Below are 14,213 nucleotides of genomic sequence, written 5' to 3'. Positions count from 1 at the left end.
GGGCTTCGCTCCCCCGCTGATTTCCTAGGGACAGGCCCAGCGCTTGGGGCTGTGTTATGGGGCGCCTCTGGCCCGGTCCCGATCCGTCCCGCTGTCTGCACGGCCGGACTTGGGCATTACCCCGTTGCAACGCTGAACTCAGGCCTGGCTGAAGAGAGCCCGCACTACTCCCAACCCCCAGCAAGGACGGGCTGCTCGCCGGCTGGAGGGCAGTGCAGTGCAGTGGGGATTACTTCTGCTTACGTTGAAAGAGCGGGCATCAGATGTCGTTCGTTTTGGTGGAGTTACTGTGGCGAGGGACGTGATGTGTTGTTCCATAATAACAAGCGCTGCAGCGTGGACATAAGGGTGGACTTTTTTGCCTCTGGTGGAGGTCGTCACAGCTGGCTTGAGCAGCCAAATTTAATTTCTCTGATCATTTTAAAGCATGAATAAAAGCTTAAAAATAGCTGTGAAACATTTTTCAGTTTTTAGTGTGGTGCCATAAAGCCCATATTTCATCTTCAGTCTCACCTCCTTTGTGTATAAAACTAAACAGCATTAATATGCACTTTAAAGACTAACAAAATGATTTATTCACTGATGAGCTCTCGTAGTACAGACCCACTTCTTCAGCTGATGAAGTGAGTCTGTCCCACGAAAGCTCATCCCCAAATAAATCATTTTGTTAGTCTTTAAAGTGCTACAGGACTGCTATTTTATTAGGATACAAACTAACCCAACTACCTCCGGTATTATTCTCCATACCACCCTGTCCATTCCACCTTCTTGTAGAAAATGCTCCAAAGAAGCTTCTACACCCTTTCCCTAGATAGGCAAAACCTGCTGATAGTCACCAAGGCCACGCGAACGGGGAAAAAAGCCTACCTAACAGTACCAGATTTATATCCGGCTTGCTTAGGAAGCCTGGTAATGAGCTTGTCTGCTGAATTCCACTGTTACTTCTACCTGCTTCTTGTGTGTGATACAGCTCACTACCTCAGGTCTGTCTTCCTTTTGCCAATCAGCAAGCCAGGGCTGAAAGCAGCTTAAACACACCAGTCATTTACAGATGCATAGCTGAATACGAAACAGCAACCCTCATCTGGAACAGAGGTCTTCGTCCAGAAAACTGAAAGTGGTATCATGGAGGGAGGGTGGGAGGGAGCTGTGTGGTATGCTTGCAAGAAAAGCAGCAATAGCTTCACCCTTCCTAAGTTTCATTTACTCTTAGAAACGGAGCAACTCATGAAATGCAGATCCCAACCAGTATGTTAGAACATAGAGTTTTCCTCAGATGGTCAGTTTCAAAACTTTCCAGTCACTATTTAGCTGATGGTGACCATACTTCAGCCCAATCCCATTGGCCAGGAAGGTTTTGCTAGCATCCTTCTCACAAGAAGCACTTAGAAGCATGATAAACCAGAAAAGGTACTAGGTTATGTGCCAAGTGCAACTGTCAATTAGGCTGTTTATTTCAGTTAAGGCATCATTAGTTTATCATGTTAGCCTGAGCAAGGAGGTCCTTCTGGCCATGTTAATCTACATATGTAAGATCAAACAATTGATGCATACAGCAGATTGCATACTGGAGAACAGCAGTCACTGCTTCACAGTTAAATTTGGAACCAGCTTATTCCATTGCCCCTAGTGAGCCCCAATAAAATTTTAAATTAGAAAATCAGTTGAGTCTGAAAACTGCCTCATTTACTCATAAAGCAATAAAGGATGTTTTTGAATAGTTTGTCAAACTTTTTGAGTTAAAGGCCATTAAAGTTACCCTGAATTGTCTTTCATTTGTCTTTCTCCCTCTGACTTAAAAACTGGTTCATTATTGCCCCTTCAAACCTTCCAAGTTTTAAAGCTCCCTGGAAACTCATGCCCTTATTGAAGTTAAAGATGTGCACATTTTTGAACTTCTGATAAGATCAGTGTGGTTGCATATTAAGTGGGCAGCGTCAGATAGTGTCCTAAAACTATGTGATTTGAAAGTCTTGATTTGTGTCAATAATGCAGTAGGCTAATATAGGCCATTTAGTAAACCTGAACTGCTGTTAAAGTTTTTGTTTTTATAGTACAAGCAGACTGATTGTACACGTTTCAGAAATGTTCATTTTCAAAATACACTCTTATGAATCTGCCCCTTCTCCATCTCTGTAGCTTGCTGGAAGAGTACGTAACATCCAGAAGTGGCTCTCTCAAGAGTCCTTTGTAGCAAGCCAAGAGAGTTATTTTCATTATTTAGAGAAGCTTAAGTTCAGATTCTATTTTCATTTATCTCCAGTATATTGTATTGAACTGTTTTGCAAATCTTCCCTGTCCCCTGGCATGGATTGCAATTTAGAGACTTTAAGAATGACCTAGCCACAGTAAAATGTTTTTTCCTTTTAACATCAACTTCAGGGCTCAGACAGAACATATTAGAATTATTTATTTATTTATTTATTTATTTTGCTCATTTTCATTTAATATTTCAGTGTGAAAATACTAGAGAAAAATTTATCTGTAGATCAACCTCAGTTCTGAAAAACCAAGGGCTTATTGAATTTCAATTTTTTTCTGCCCAACACAAGTTTTACATGCAAGAACACTGTCTAGAACCAGGATTGCTCACCCTCCCTTGGTGTATACACCATACATATACACCACAAACAGAGACTTACAGACACTCATGAATTCACATATCCTGAGCTGACAGAGCAGCTTCACTGCAGCTACAGCCAAAGAGCTTTACTTCGGCCAACACCATTCCACCTACAGTGGGACAACAACTGCAGTAGAGATAGCATGCCATAGCAGCAGACTTGGAGCTTTCCGTGTTAATTGGAAAAGCGCTCTCTCTTCTCCAAGACACATGCTACCTACAGGTCTGCGTGATCTACCATGAGTCCAGTAGAAACTGATTGTTCTCCCTTGTGTTGTCTGGATACAATTTGGAACCTCATAATTCTGAGTTTTGTTTCGTTTTTTAAATGCCAGTATGCATGGTGTCTCCACTGAAAACTGGCAGACAATTTTCAAAAGCATCTGACTGCTGAGACAAAAGGACATATTAAAAAAACCTACAACCCAAATACTGAGTTAAAGTGTTCAGTAAGTTTCCATTTCAGTTCCTGATCTTGTTTACACAATTTCCCTTTGAAAGTTCAGAAGGAGCTTTCAGCAGCTCCACATGGGATTTTAAAAAAAACAAAACAAAACACCACATTCTGCTGTTTAGGTTAGGAATTTGCTTCATCCTAATGAAAGCTGATGCCCCCCAGTATATATACTGGATACAGAAAGGTGGCATTTGTCCAGGTCTTGTACTGCTGACAGACCCAAAGTTTGCCATTTGACAAAAAGAGCTTGACTGAAGCTCTTTAAGTAGTGGGCTGGGGGAGTCCTCTCTCTGTATAAGCTGCCCTTGCCCCTAGATCAGCATGATCCAGTTTCACAAAAAAAACAAGCAATCCTGTAGCACCTTAAAGACTAACAATTTTACTTATTAGGTAATGAGCTTTCTGGTGAAGTGGGTCTTACCCAGGAAAGCTCACCACCTAACAAATGAAATTGTTAGTCAGTCTAAGGTGAGACAGGACTGCTTGTTTTTTTGTGACGCTATGGACTAACACAGCTACCCCTTTTAGACTATGATCCAGTTTATCTTCTGATTCTGCTTTTCAGCACAGCAGGAATTACAAAAACCTGACCTGAGATACAGTACACGCAGACTTATGACCATCGAGGAACCGAACACTTGTGGTGCAATCTACTCAAAAGACTCCCATCAGCTTTCACATAGTAACAACAAAATGTGGATTACAAAACCATTCTTCCTGGGGTATGGCAGGAAATGGCACAGGAAGAGAGTATACAAAACAGTACAGGCACAGGTCTGTTACACTCTATAAAACAAGCACAGAGAACCCGGCAATTTAAAACTCACAAAGGGGTTAAAAATCCAGACTTTTCCGGAGATTTCAGTTTATACTCTCGATGTGACACAAAACCAATGTCCAAGTGCTGTTTACAAAGGTGACTGGTGGTGAAATGCAGAAGCCCCTTGGCAGAATTGGTCCTGCCCTTGCCTGGGGCACATGTCGCAGCTGAGGATGACACACACCCCTTTGGTTGTGGTTCAGTGCCTCAAAGTAGCCTTCTGCTTGGCAGGGGATGGGTGAGGAGAGGACATTCTATCCACTGAGGAGGAGCTGCTCAGGGTGGACTGAAGGTAAACTGTCTTGTGAAAGAGTCTGTTGCTGAGGAAAACCACCAAGGAGAAGAGACGCAGCTGGAAATGGCTGAAACACAGGACAAAGGCTGTGAACTCCCAACTGGTGCATCTTGCATACACATGCGCCTGCACACACAAGCATGCTAATAAAAACAAAGAAGCAGTCCAGTAGCACTTTAAAGACTAACAAAATAATTTATTAGGTGATGAGCTTTCATGGGACAGCCCCACTTCTTCAGACCATAGCCACACCAGAACAGACTATGGCTATGGTCTGAAGAAGCGGGTCTGTCCCACAAAAGCTCATCACCTAATAAATTATTTTGTTAGTCTTTAAAGTGCTACTGGACTGCCTTTTTGTTTTGATAGTACATAGACTAGCACAGCTTTCTCTCTGTTACTATTCAACATGCTAATATACAGTGCAGCCAGAAGTTCCCTTTATCAGGGTTTAGTATATTCTAGCATAATGAACTTTTTCGCAGCACAGTTAATAGATACATTCTACAGTAACAGAGTAAAGGCCTATTGCAGGCACAGTTCTTCTACTCTCCCAGAAATGGCAGGATGCCTGCATTCTATCCTCGTATCTTCACAGGGAGGGCAAAGCAGACCCAGCTATTCCAGCCTTGGCATCAAACCCATTGTGAGCACAATGAAGCTGCCGGTAAGAGCCGAGCTGATGGCTGCCCAGGAATTCCCACATTGTGGCACACCACTGCTTAGCAAGTGTGACATGAGAGCATCTGAAATTCAGTGCAGGTCTATCAGTAGCCTCAGAGCACCTTTCCCTTACCAGTAGCACACCCTTTGCAAGTGTTAACACAATGTGCTATCTTGTTAATAAAATCCAGTTTCATTTCCCTTATTTTAAATTAATGAAGGTGACCGAACACTACTGTTCTTTCCTCATTATATGATCCATATGGTCAAAAGATACACAGGGACTTACCAGATACAGCACTGCTAAAACTAAGCTTTGGGTAATACATTCAAGTATCAATTCACCCTGCATCTAGTACTATCATCATAGCTAAAATCAACTGAGTTTCCCATAGAACATAACAAGGAGTCCTGTGGCACCTTGAAGACTAACAAATTTATTTGGGCCTAAGCACTTCAATTCCCCTGGACATTCAACAACAGACTTGAAAGTTGCCATACTTTAGCAAAATAACTTCACAAACAGACTGCAATGTGAAACTGCAGAGTCAGAATTCATATGTCAACTTGTCACTATCAGACTGCGTCTGAAGAGACTGGGAGTGGTTAGCTCACTACAAAAAGTCATTTCTCCCCTTTTGGTAGTCTCACCTTCTTGTCAACCGGCCACATTCACCCTGAATGAATTGGCATCATTAGCAATGGTCCTCCACATAGTAGTGTCACACTTCCATCTTTGCATGTGTGTATAGATCCCCAGTAAATTGAAGTTTCCGTTTCATGCATTTGACAAAGTGGGTGCCAGCCCACACAAGTTTATACAAAAATTAATGTGAGTGTCTTTAAGGTGCCACAGGACTACTTGTTGGTTTTGCTAAGACAGACTAACACAGCTACCCCTCTGAAATGAAGGAAAATACTCACTATGCTTTCCCAGGTGTCTTTGCTTCATTGGCGCTGATGATAAACAGAGGGAAAAGAATGGAGAACAGGCAGCCACTGCAATGAGAAAACAACACAATGGGCAAAAAGGCCACTTATTGTTGGTTGGTGTCATAATAAAGTTACACAGGAAAATGATCTCCCACACAATGGAACCTGATTTGGGAACATCCCTTTGCAGAGAGCAGAAAAGGAAACCATGAAGCACCTTTAAGTACAGGAAAAATTAAACAACCCAACCAAGGGCCACACTGATTTTGTTTAAATAGAGCAGATGGCATTTATCATAGCATTTAACAGGGAGAGACTACATTTTTTAGCAGCTCAGATCGCGAGATTATCATGTGCTGGGACCTGTACCTTCTGTTGGCTGCACAAGCATGCTAAATAGAGGTTGCTGTGGGCTTCATGGGATTTGTCTACTGCAACCATCAGCACTTCATGTTACTGAGACTGTTTCACTTAAGCGCCAGTGGAAGATGAGTAAAAGAGATGGAAATCACCATGTAAATAAAGGACAAGTTAATTCCAGTAGAACTGGGTCATGTTTAATTCTTTCCTTGCTGGGATCCACTGCAGTGTTCCTTGAAGTGCAAGGATTCCATGAATTTTAAGAAGACACAGATATAAAGCTAAGTACTGATTTTACCTCCCACATATATACTCAGTATTAGCTTTGTAAAGACTGATAATTAGAAATGCAACTCATCACAGAGAAGCTTGTCTGCATCAATAAATCATGGCCCCTCCTAGCACTGCTTATTGCTCTAAAATATAAGAGGAATATGTCACTAGTGTTGGCTCCACCTCTAAGCATATTCCAACTGTATGGGAGGAGGTTATGTCACAGTAGGATGAGAAACCAAAGCAAATAGACACCTCAGCAGAGAGATGTCTGAGAAGCAAGGGGATTTCTGAGCTTTTCCCAGCCACTGGTCAATACAGTGGGACAGGAAGTAAGGAAGTACTATCCAAATATGTCTCATAGGTGTATGAAGTTCTGTGGAAGAATCTGCACTACAATTCTGACTCGAATGGAAAACCCGCCCTTATTTCGCAATGTGGTTTCCCCATTTTATTCCCCTCCAACTGCTTATTAGTCAGAGCTCTTTTCCTTTAGGGCTGTAGAAGATGATGTACTGCTCCGATTTGCAGAGACTGGAGAAACACATTTCACTGGTGGTTTCTTTGAGTGTGGGAATTTTGGATGGTGTTTCGAGGACAGGTTACCGCTGCATTTATCACCCACAAAGCACGATTGCCCAGTACTCCCAATTCACCGTTTAAGTCACCTGATGATGTAAGACGACTGCATTGCAGTAAGAAAAGCCAGTGGTAAACCAAATCCAAAGTAATATGGCCAGTTCCTCTCAATGTTGGATAACCGTTGATGCATTTCAATTCCTAATAAAAACACAAGTTAACATCCAAAAATTTAAGGAACTAAGGCAGTAAAGTTTTGGACAGAGACCATGTGTTGTCACTAAATCTTACATTTCTAGAATTCCAGACATCCTGAATGATCCCAAGTAATTTACAAATCAAAAAAAGGAGCTGTAGTGGCCAACCCATAGTTAAGCTGGCAAACTAAATTTAAATTACAAATTATATTTTGGCTCTACTCTATAAAATCTACAAACAAAAGAATATCAGTCTCCAAAGTGGTACATGAAGTCTGAGGTGACAGAAGTTTTCTGTCGCACTTTCATAAAATCTGACAAGGGATCCCTGAGTTACAAACCCATAGAAACAGAGATGCTCTTCAGGACCGACAAATCTCATTGTTTTGCCATTTTGTAGTAAAAAACAAACTAGCTTACTGGACTCACTGAGTTGATAAAGACAGAAGAGGCACAAGATAAAAAGCAGTTGATTCAACTCCAACTTTAGGTAATATCAAGATTTCTAAATGTAGCCTCAGAAAAGCTGGTAATCTCAGTTATAATAAAGAGGAATAAATGCAGCAGTAATATATCAGTGGACAGTAGCATATTAAATGAAGAATCCAATTTAGATAATAAGATCCCTGTCTTCATAAGCCTAAAATGCCCTTTAACCTATGGTGTGATGCAAAACATGCTATGAAATTAAACTAATAGTTGGCTCTGCGTGGCAGTTAATCCAATTGGGACAACTGAGCTAACACTCCTCTTGTGAAAAATAACATGACATCTTTTGTCTGCTCCAACCTGAAAGAAGATACCATCATTTCTTTTTTCTTTCTATTACTTTTGCTGAAAAAGGTTAAACAATTAAAACAATTTTACCATAGCTCGGAGAGACAAATGTTCATGTTTTGCGTAACTGGACACATGCAAAACAGGGCAAGACATGGCCTGGCTCTGACAGTCATCATCAGGCTCCTTCCCAGTCCAGAGCTCTAGCACTAGAAATGGAAGAATTTCTTTTCTACTAGTGGTTTTGTCCCCTCAATTTAAAATTCATATGGTTCCGGTGAGAGTAAGACTACCTCTTTGCATTTATTTCCTGTATGACTAAATTCCAGGGATCAAAAAAGATTTGGAGCTGACAAAACATTACACAAGAGAATCTTGTCCCTTGCCGCTGCCTCCTCCTCTCCCCTCCCCACAACCTGAGGATTCCATGGTACACTCAAACCAAGCCAGAAAGGGATGAACTTCAAAGTTTTAAGCGAGAACCACCACGAGAATTTCAGACTGCCCCTGGACCTTGGATAAACATTGATTATTTTACTCATCTTCCCTGCTCCATTTCAAATATGTCTGTTTCTCATCTCTGCTACAGCTTCAAAGAATAAGCAAGCGAAAGACTCAGCCTAGCACAACCAAAGTGTTCAGTCACAGAAAAACAGAAGAGTAAAAATTCATCTGTAGTGGCCCCTCATCAGCCAGTGTTAAAATGGATTCTGAAACGATGTATTCAACCCTACCACAGGTCTCTACTGCTCAATGTTCTGCACTCAGACCTGGATGCCAGAAAGTTGTGAAACCAAGATCCCTGTCAGAATTTGGATTCACACTGCAATGGCGCAAGGGCCACTGAAAAGTTGGCTGTGCTGTCACAGGTGACAGATTTCAGAAAAGGTGCTCAAGTCCCATCCGCCCATCTCTTGTGACTGTTTCAGGTGGAAATATTCCCATAACACCTTCTGAAGAAAGTCAGGTATAATCATGCCAGTGTCGCAGCCAACCTTCCTCTCTCTCCATAGGGCAGTCTCTTGGACTGCTAGTGATATGCTTGATTCATTGCCTTCGCAGTCCTCAAAATATCAGGATCTCATTCCCAACTATGAGGTGCTTTGAAATGCTGTTTAAGTGGGAGAGCCTTTCTGCTTCATTTGCCTTATGGATACATCTCAGCCTGGGCAATACCTCAGCTCCTATAAGCAGACCAACTATAACGAGACACTAACATCCAAAAGCGGATAAACAGGAGAGATCATGTATTAGTATAGCACAAGTGAAAATTATCGCCTAGTTGTATCCTTTTTGTGTAAACAGCACAATACAGCTATCAACCTAGTAAGTGATAATACTCTGAAAAACACAAAATTTGCAAATACAGTAGAAATTCACTCTCAAAAGACCACATTCTATATTCTTAAGGGAAGGAGGCTGGGGGAGAGAAAGAGATTATTTGGTAACGTCCAAGTTACTTGCCTGGATAGCGGGTGTTTGAAACTGGATTGCCCTCCTACTGGGGAGCTTTTGCATTTAAATAATTCCGGCAGTGCAGAATGCCCCCAGACACATGAAGTTAGCACTGGAAATGAAGGGTAGCACTCACCTTTATTAAACCAACGGTACTCAAAGCAGTACAGGGAATAGAGCAGTGACATATGCAGGAGGCTAACCAACTGGCCAATGATATCAATTGGGAAGAGGCTCACAATCATTCCCTACAGATGAAGAGAAGAAATTGTCTGAGTTTACTTGCTACAGAGGTGGATTTATGTACAGCACAGTAGAAACATGATAAATTTATCTTCACTCTCGAGATTGACACAGGAGCATAGCTAGAGATGACCTTGATTTTTTTGTAGTTTTAACGTTATCCCCAACTCTCCAAAAGGACCCTCAAAATCCCACCTCATTTCTAGCACAGCTCATCCGGTCATTCAACGTCCCCTGTAAACTGAGCAGTAGGGCAGCCACCCAGGAGAGATGATAAAGTCATCCAGCTGATTAGCAGAGCGCCCCCCACGGGCAGCATGCGTTTCTACTGGTGATGCACATCCGCACATGCCTTAATGCACATAACAAAATTTATTCTGCCCACAGATGGAAAAAAGTTAGAGGAAATATTGCTGTCATTGTGGGAATATCAATCAACCTGGGCACAATTTTCAGCATATAAGTCTCCTGTTCCCAGCTCATCCCTCCAGCCAAGTGGCACTCACTCTTCCGAAGCTGCCAGTATTGCCAGGAGCTGCATTCGAACAGCTGAATGGTTTGGCATCTCCTCCAAACGCATTTCTCAATTAATATCCACTTTGTTCTCTACTGACCCAATAAAAAACTAATCTCACCTGGATGAGGAACAGAGCTTGCAGTAAGAGGTTAAATAACATGTCAGCAATAATTTTGCTGACACTGGGAAAAGGCTGGGGCTTTCTTCCAGAAACTTCAAATGCCAAATCTGCAATGTCCTGAAATAGAGAAAGATATTTCAGGGACACTAATTTACAAAGACAATTAACACGATGGACTGAACTACTGATCTACACTCAGCATGCCAGTTCCACTGAGTATACTTTCAGGATGCAATCTTGTCTTCTTCCTGATGCAGTAAAAGCTTTAGCTCAGCAACCTATTATATGTAATAATAAGAACTTACACTTTTCATTACAGGTGCTCAGGAGTGCTGTAGACACCTGGGTATTGTTAATCCCATTGCTACAAATGGGATGGGACTAGGATAGGGATAGGAAAAGGTGGGATCCACCTAATGAAGAAAGGGAAGAGCATCCTTGCGGGAAGGCTTGCAAACCTAGCAAGGAGAGCTTTAAACTAGTTTTGCTGGGGGATGGTGACATAAGCCTTGAGGAAAGTGGGGTACTGGGAAGAAACACAAGGAGCAACAAAGGAGGACACCTGATTCAAAAGGAGAAGGTAGACCAATCAGCAAATTAGCTAAGGTGTTTGTATGTGAATGCAAGAAGCCTTGGAAACAAACAAGAAGAATTAGAAGCTCTGGCACAGTCAGTGAATGTGGTAGGAGATGACTGGAATAACAGAAACATGGTGGGATGACTCACAAAACTGGAGCACAGTCATGGTATACTGTTCAGGAAGGACAGGCAGGGGAGAAAAGGAGGAGGAGTTGTACTGTAAGAAAGAGAGCAGTGTCGTTGCTCAGAGCTCCAGTATACAGAGGGAGAAAAGCTCATTGACAGTATTTGGGTTACGCTTAGAGGCAGAAGCAACAGAGGTGATGTTGTGGTTAGTGACTGCTACAGACCACCAGATCAGGTGGATGAGGTAGACAAGTCTTTCCTCAGCCAACTAAGAGAAGCTTCCAGATCACAGGTCCTGCCTCTCATGAAGGACTTAAATCACCCTGACAACTTTTGGGAGTCCAATACAGCAGCACACAGACAATCTAAGAGGTTTTTGGAGAATGTTGGGGATAATTTCCTGGTACAAGTACTGAAAGAACTGATCAGGGGCCACATGCACCTTGACCTGATGCTCACAAACAGGGAGGAACTAGTAGGAGAAATAGAAGCAGGTGGCAACCTGAGCTGCAGCAATCATGAGATGGTAGAGTTCAGGATCCTGAAGAAAGGAAGAAAGGTGAACAGTAAAATACACATGTTGGATTTCAGAAGAGCAGACCTTGACTCCCTGAGAGAACAGATGGGCAGGATCCCCTGGGAAGTTAATATGAAGGGAAAAGGAGTCCAGGAGAACTGGCAATATTTTAAAGAAGCCTTACTGAAGGCATAGAAACAAACCATCCCAATGCACAATAAGGAAAGCAAATATGGTAGGCAACCAGCTTGGCTTACCAGAGAAATCCTTGGCAAGCTTAAACTCAAAAAGTGTGTGTAAGAAATAGAAATTTGGATGGATGACGATGTGGGAGAATAAATATACCGCTTGAGAATGCAGGTGAGTAATTAGAAAGGCAAAAGCACAATGGGAACTGAAGCTAGCAAGAAATGTGAAGGGTAAGCGGATGGGTTTCTACAGGCATGTTAACAATAAGAGTGATCAGGGAAGGTGTGAAGCCCTTACTGGATGAGGGAGATAACATGGTGACAGATGATGTGGTAAAAGCTGAAGGACTCAATGCTTTTTTTTTTTTTTGGTCTCTGTCTTCACAGAAAAGGTCAGTTCCCAGACTACTGCACTAGGTGGGCAGCCCTTAGTGGGGAAAGAACAGGTTAAGAGCTATTTAGAAAAGCCAGACATACGCAAACCTACGGGTCCAGATATAATAAATCCAAGAGTCCTGAGTGAATTGGCAAATGTCACTGCAGATCAGAAGAGGTCCCGGATGATTGGAAAAAGGCAAAATAGTACCCATCTTTAAAAGAGGAAAGGAAGACAATCCAGAAAACTATAGGCTCGTCAGCCTTGCCTCAGTCCCCAGAAAAATCATGGACAGGATCCTCACAGAATCCATTTTGAAGCACTTGGAAGACAGGAAACTGATCAGCAATAGTCAACATGGATACACTAAGTGTATGTCACATCTGACCAATCTGATTAGTTTCTATGATGAGGTACCTGGCTCTGCAGACATGGGAAAGTCAATGGTTATGATATACCTTGAATTTAGCAAAGCTTTTGATACAGTCTCTCACAATATTCCTGCCTGTAAATTAAGTATGGATTGGACAAATTGACTGTAAGATGGACAGAAAGTTGGCTAGATGATCGGGCCCAATAAGTAGTGATCAATGTCTTTATGTCTGGTTGGCGGTCAGTTTCAAGTGGAGTGCCCCAAGGATTGGTTCTAGGGCTAGTATTGTTCAACATCTTTATTAATTACTTGGATGAGGGAATGGATTGAACCCTCAGCAAATTTGCAGAGGACACTAAGCTAGGGGGAGAGATAGATATGTTGAGGGTAGAGATAGGGTCCAGAGTGACCTAAATAAATTGGAGGATGAGGCCAAAAGAAATATGAGGAGGTTCAAAAAGGACAAGTACAGAGTCCTGCACTTGGGACAGAAGAATCCCAAGCACCGTTACAGACTGGGGACAGACTGGCTAAATAGCAGAGCAGCAGAACAGACTTGGGAATTACAGTGGATGAGAAGCTGGATATGAGTCAGTGTGCCCCGAGGGCTAATACCATATTGTGGTGCATTGGGATGAGCATTTTCAGAAGATCTAGAGAAGTTATTATTCCTCTGTATTCCACACTGGTGAGCCTGCACTGGCCCTCCAGCATAGAAAGGATGTGGATGCATTGGAAAGGTTTCAGCAGAGGGCAATCAAAACTATTAGAGGGCTGGAGCACATAACCTACAAGGAAAGGCTGAGGGATTTGGTCTTAGTTCGCAGAAGAAAAAAGTGAGAGGCAATTTGATGGCAGCCATCAACTTCCTGAAGGAGGTTCTAAGGAGGATGGAGAGAGATTGTTCTTATTAGCAACAGATGGCAGAACAAAGAGCAATGGTCTCAAGTTACATACAGAGTGGGAGGTGAAGGTTGGATATTAGGAAAAACTATTTCACCAGAAGGGTGGTGAAGCAATGTAATGCATTGCCTACAGAGGTTTTTAAGCCCTGGCTTGACAAAGTTCTGGATGGGATGATTTAGTTAGCTTTGGGCAGGGGACCGGACTCAATGACGTCCTGGGGTCCCTTCCAGCTCTAGGATTCTGTCAGTCTATGAAACTGAGGCACAGAGTCCAAAGTCATACAGTAAGCCACTGTCAGAACTGAGGGGAGAACTCAGGTCTCCTGCCTCCCAGTCCTCTTCTCTAATCACATTACCATGCTGTTTCCACTGCCTATTTTCCAAACATGCTGCCAGTCAAAATAATGGTGGCAAGAAACACAGTCGTCATTTCTCCCAGAAAGCAACAAGCTCTCTCGACAAAAACACAGTGCACATATTCCACAGTGCACTTGTTAACACGCCCAACACAAGCAACTATCACAACGCCAAGTCAATCACCACATGTGGACCAAAAACCTCTGGATAGAAATGTTCCTTTTATGGCATTACACATACCAGAGCACATGGCTGTTTACACTTCCTCCAAATAAGGGCCACACTAGCTGCATGTCTGAGCCAGAAGGTCTTATCAAGTATGCATGAAACAAAACAGATTACAGCTCATTTTGTGCCAGTTTGTGGAAACTACGTGTTCCAGCATGCAATGTGCCATCTCAAGCTGACTGCTTACCCTCCATACTAAAAAATAAAGGACACTGTGGGTTGTACTTTTGCTTTATGTTCTGAAGTGACCC

The 14,213-nt window shown here is 42.4% G+C and overlaps 1 protein-coding gene across 3 annotated transcripts in view; it reads right to left on the bottom strand.

Annotated features, from left to right (window-relative positions):
• Positions 1 to 1,448: 1,448 nt before the first annotated feature.
• The window catches only part of EI24 (EI24 autophagy associated transmembrane protein), a 33,780-nt gene continuing 21,015 nt past the window's right edge, over positions 1,449 to 14,213 (bottom strand). For all 3 annotated transcript variants that reach the window (XM_074976854.1, XM_074976850.1, XM_074976853.1), the window contains 5 exons: positions 10,311 to 10,430; positions 9,569 to 9,680; positions 7,093 to 7,204; positions 5,783 to 5,857; positions 1,449 to 4,262 (listed from right to left, as the gene is read on the bottom strand). In XM_074976854.1, coding sequence (XP_074832955.1) covers positions 4,100 to 4,262; positions 5,783 to 5,857; positions 7,093 to 7,204; positions 9,569 to 9,680; positions 10,311 to 10,430 — 582 coding nt within the window. In that variant the 3' untranslated portion in view covers positions 1,449 to 4,099. The remainder of the gene's footprint in view (positions 4,263 to 5,782; positions 5,858 to 7,092; positions 7,205 to 9,568; positions 9,681 to 10,310; positions 10,431 to 14,213) is intronic.

This window comes from Carettochelys insculpta, chromosome 25 (assembly GCF_033958435.1).
Source record: "Carettochelys insculpta isolate YL-2023 chromosome 25, ASM3395843v1, whole genome shotgun sequence".
Lineage (NCBI taxonomy): Eukaryota > Metazoa > Chordata > Testudines > Carettochelyidae > Carettochelys > Carettochelys insculpta.
The sequence above is the reverse complement of the archived record's forward strand: the minus strand, read 5'-3'. Positions and strand labels throughout refer to the sequence as shown.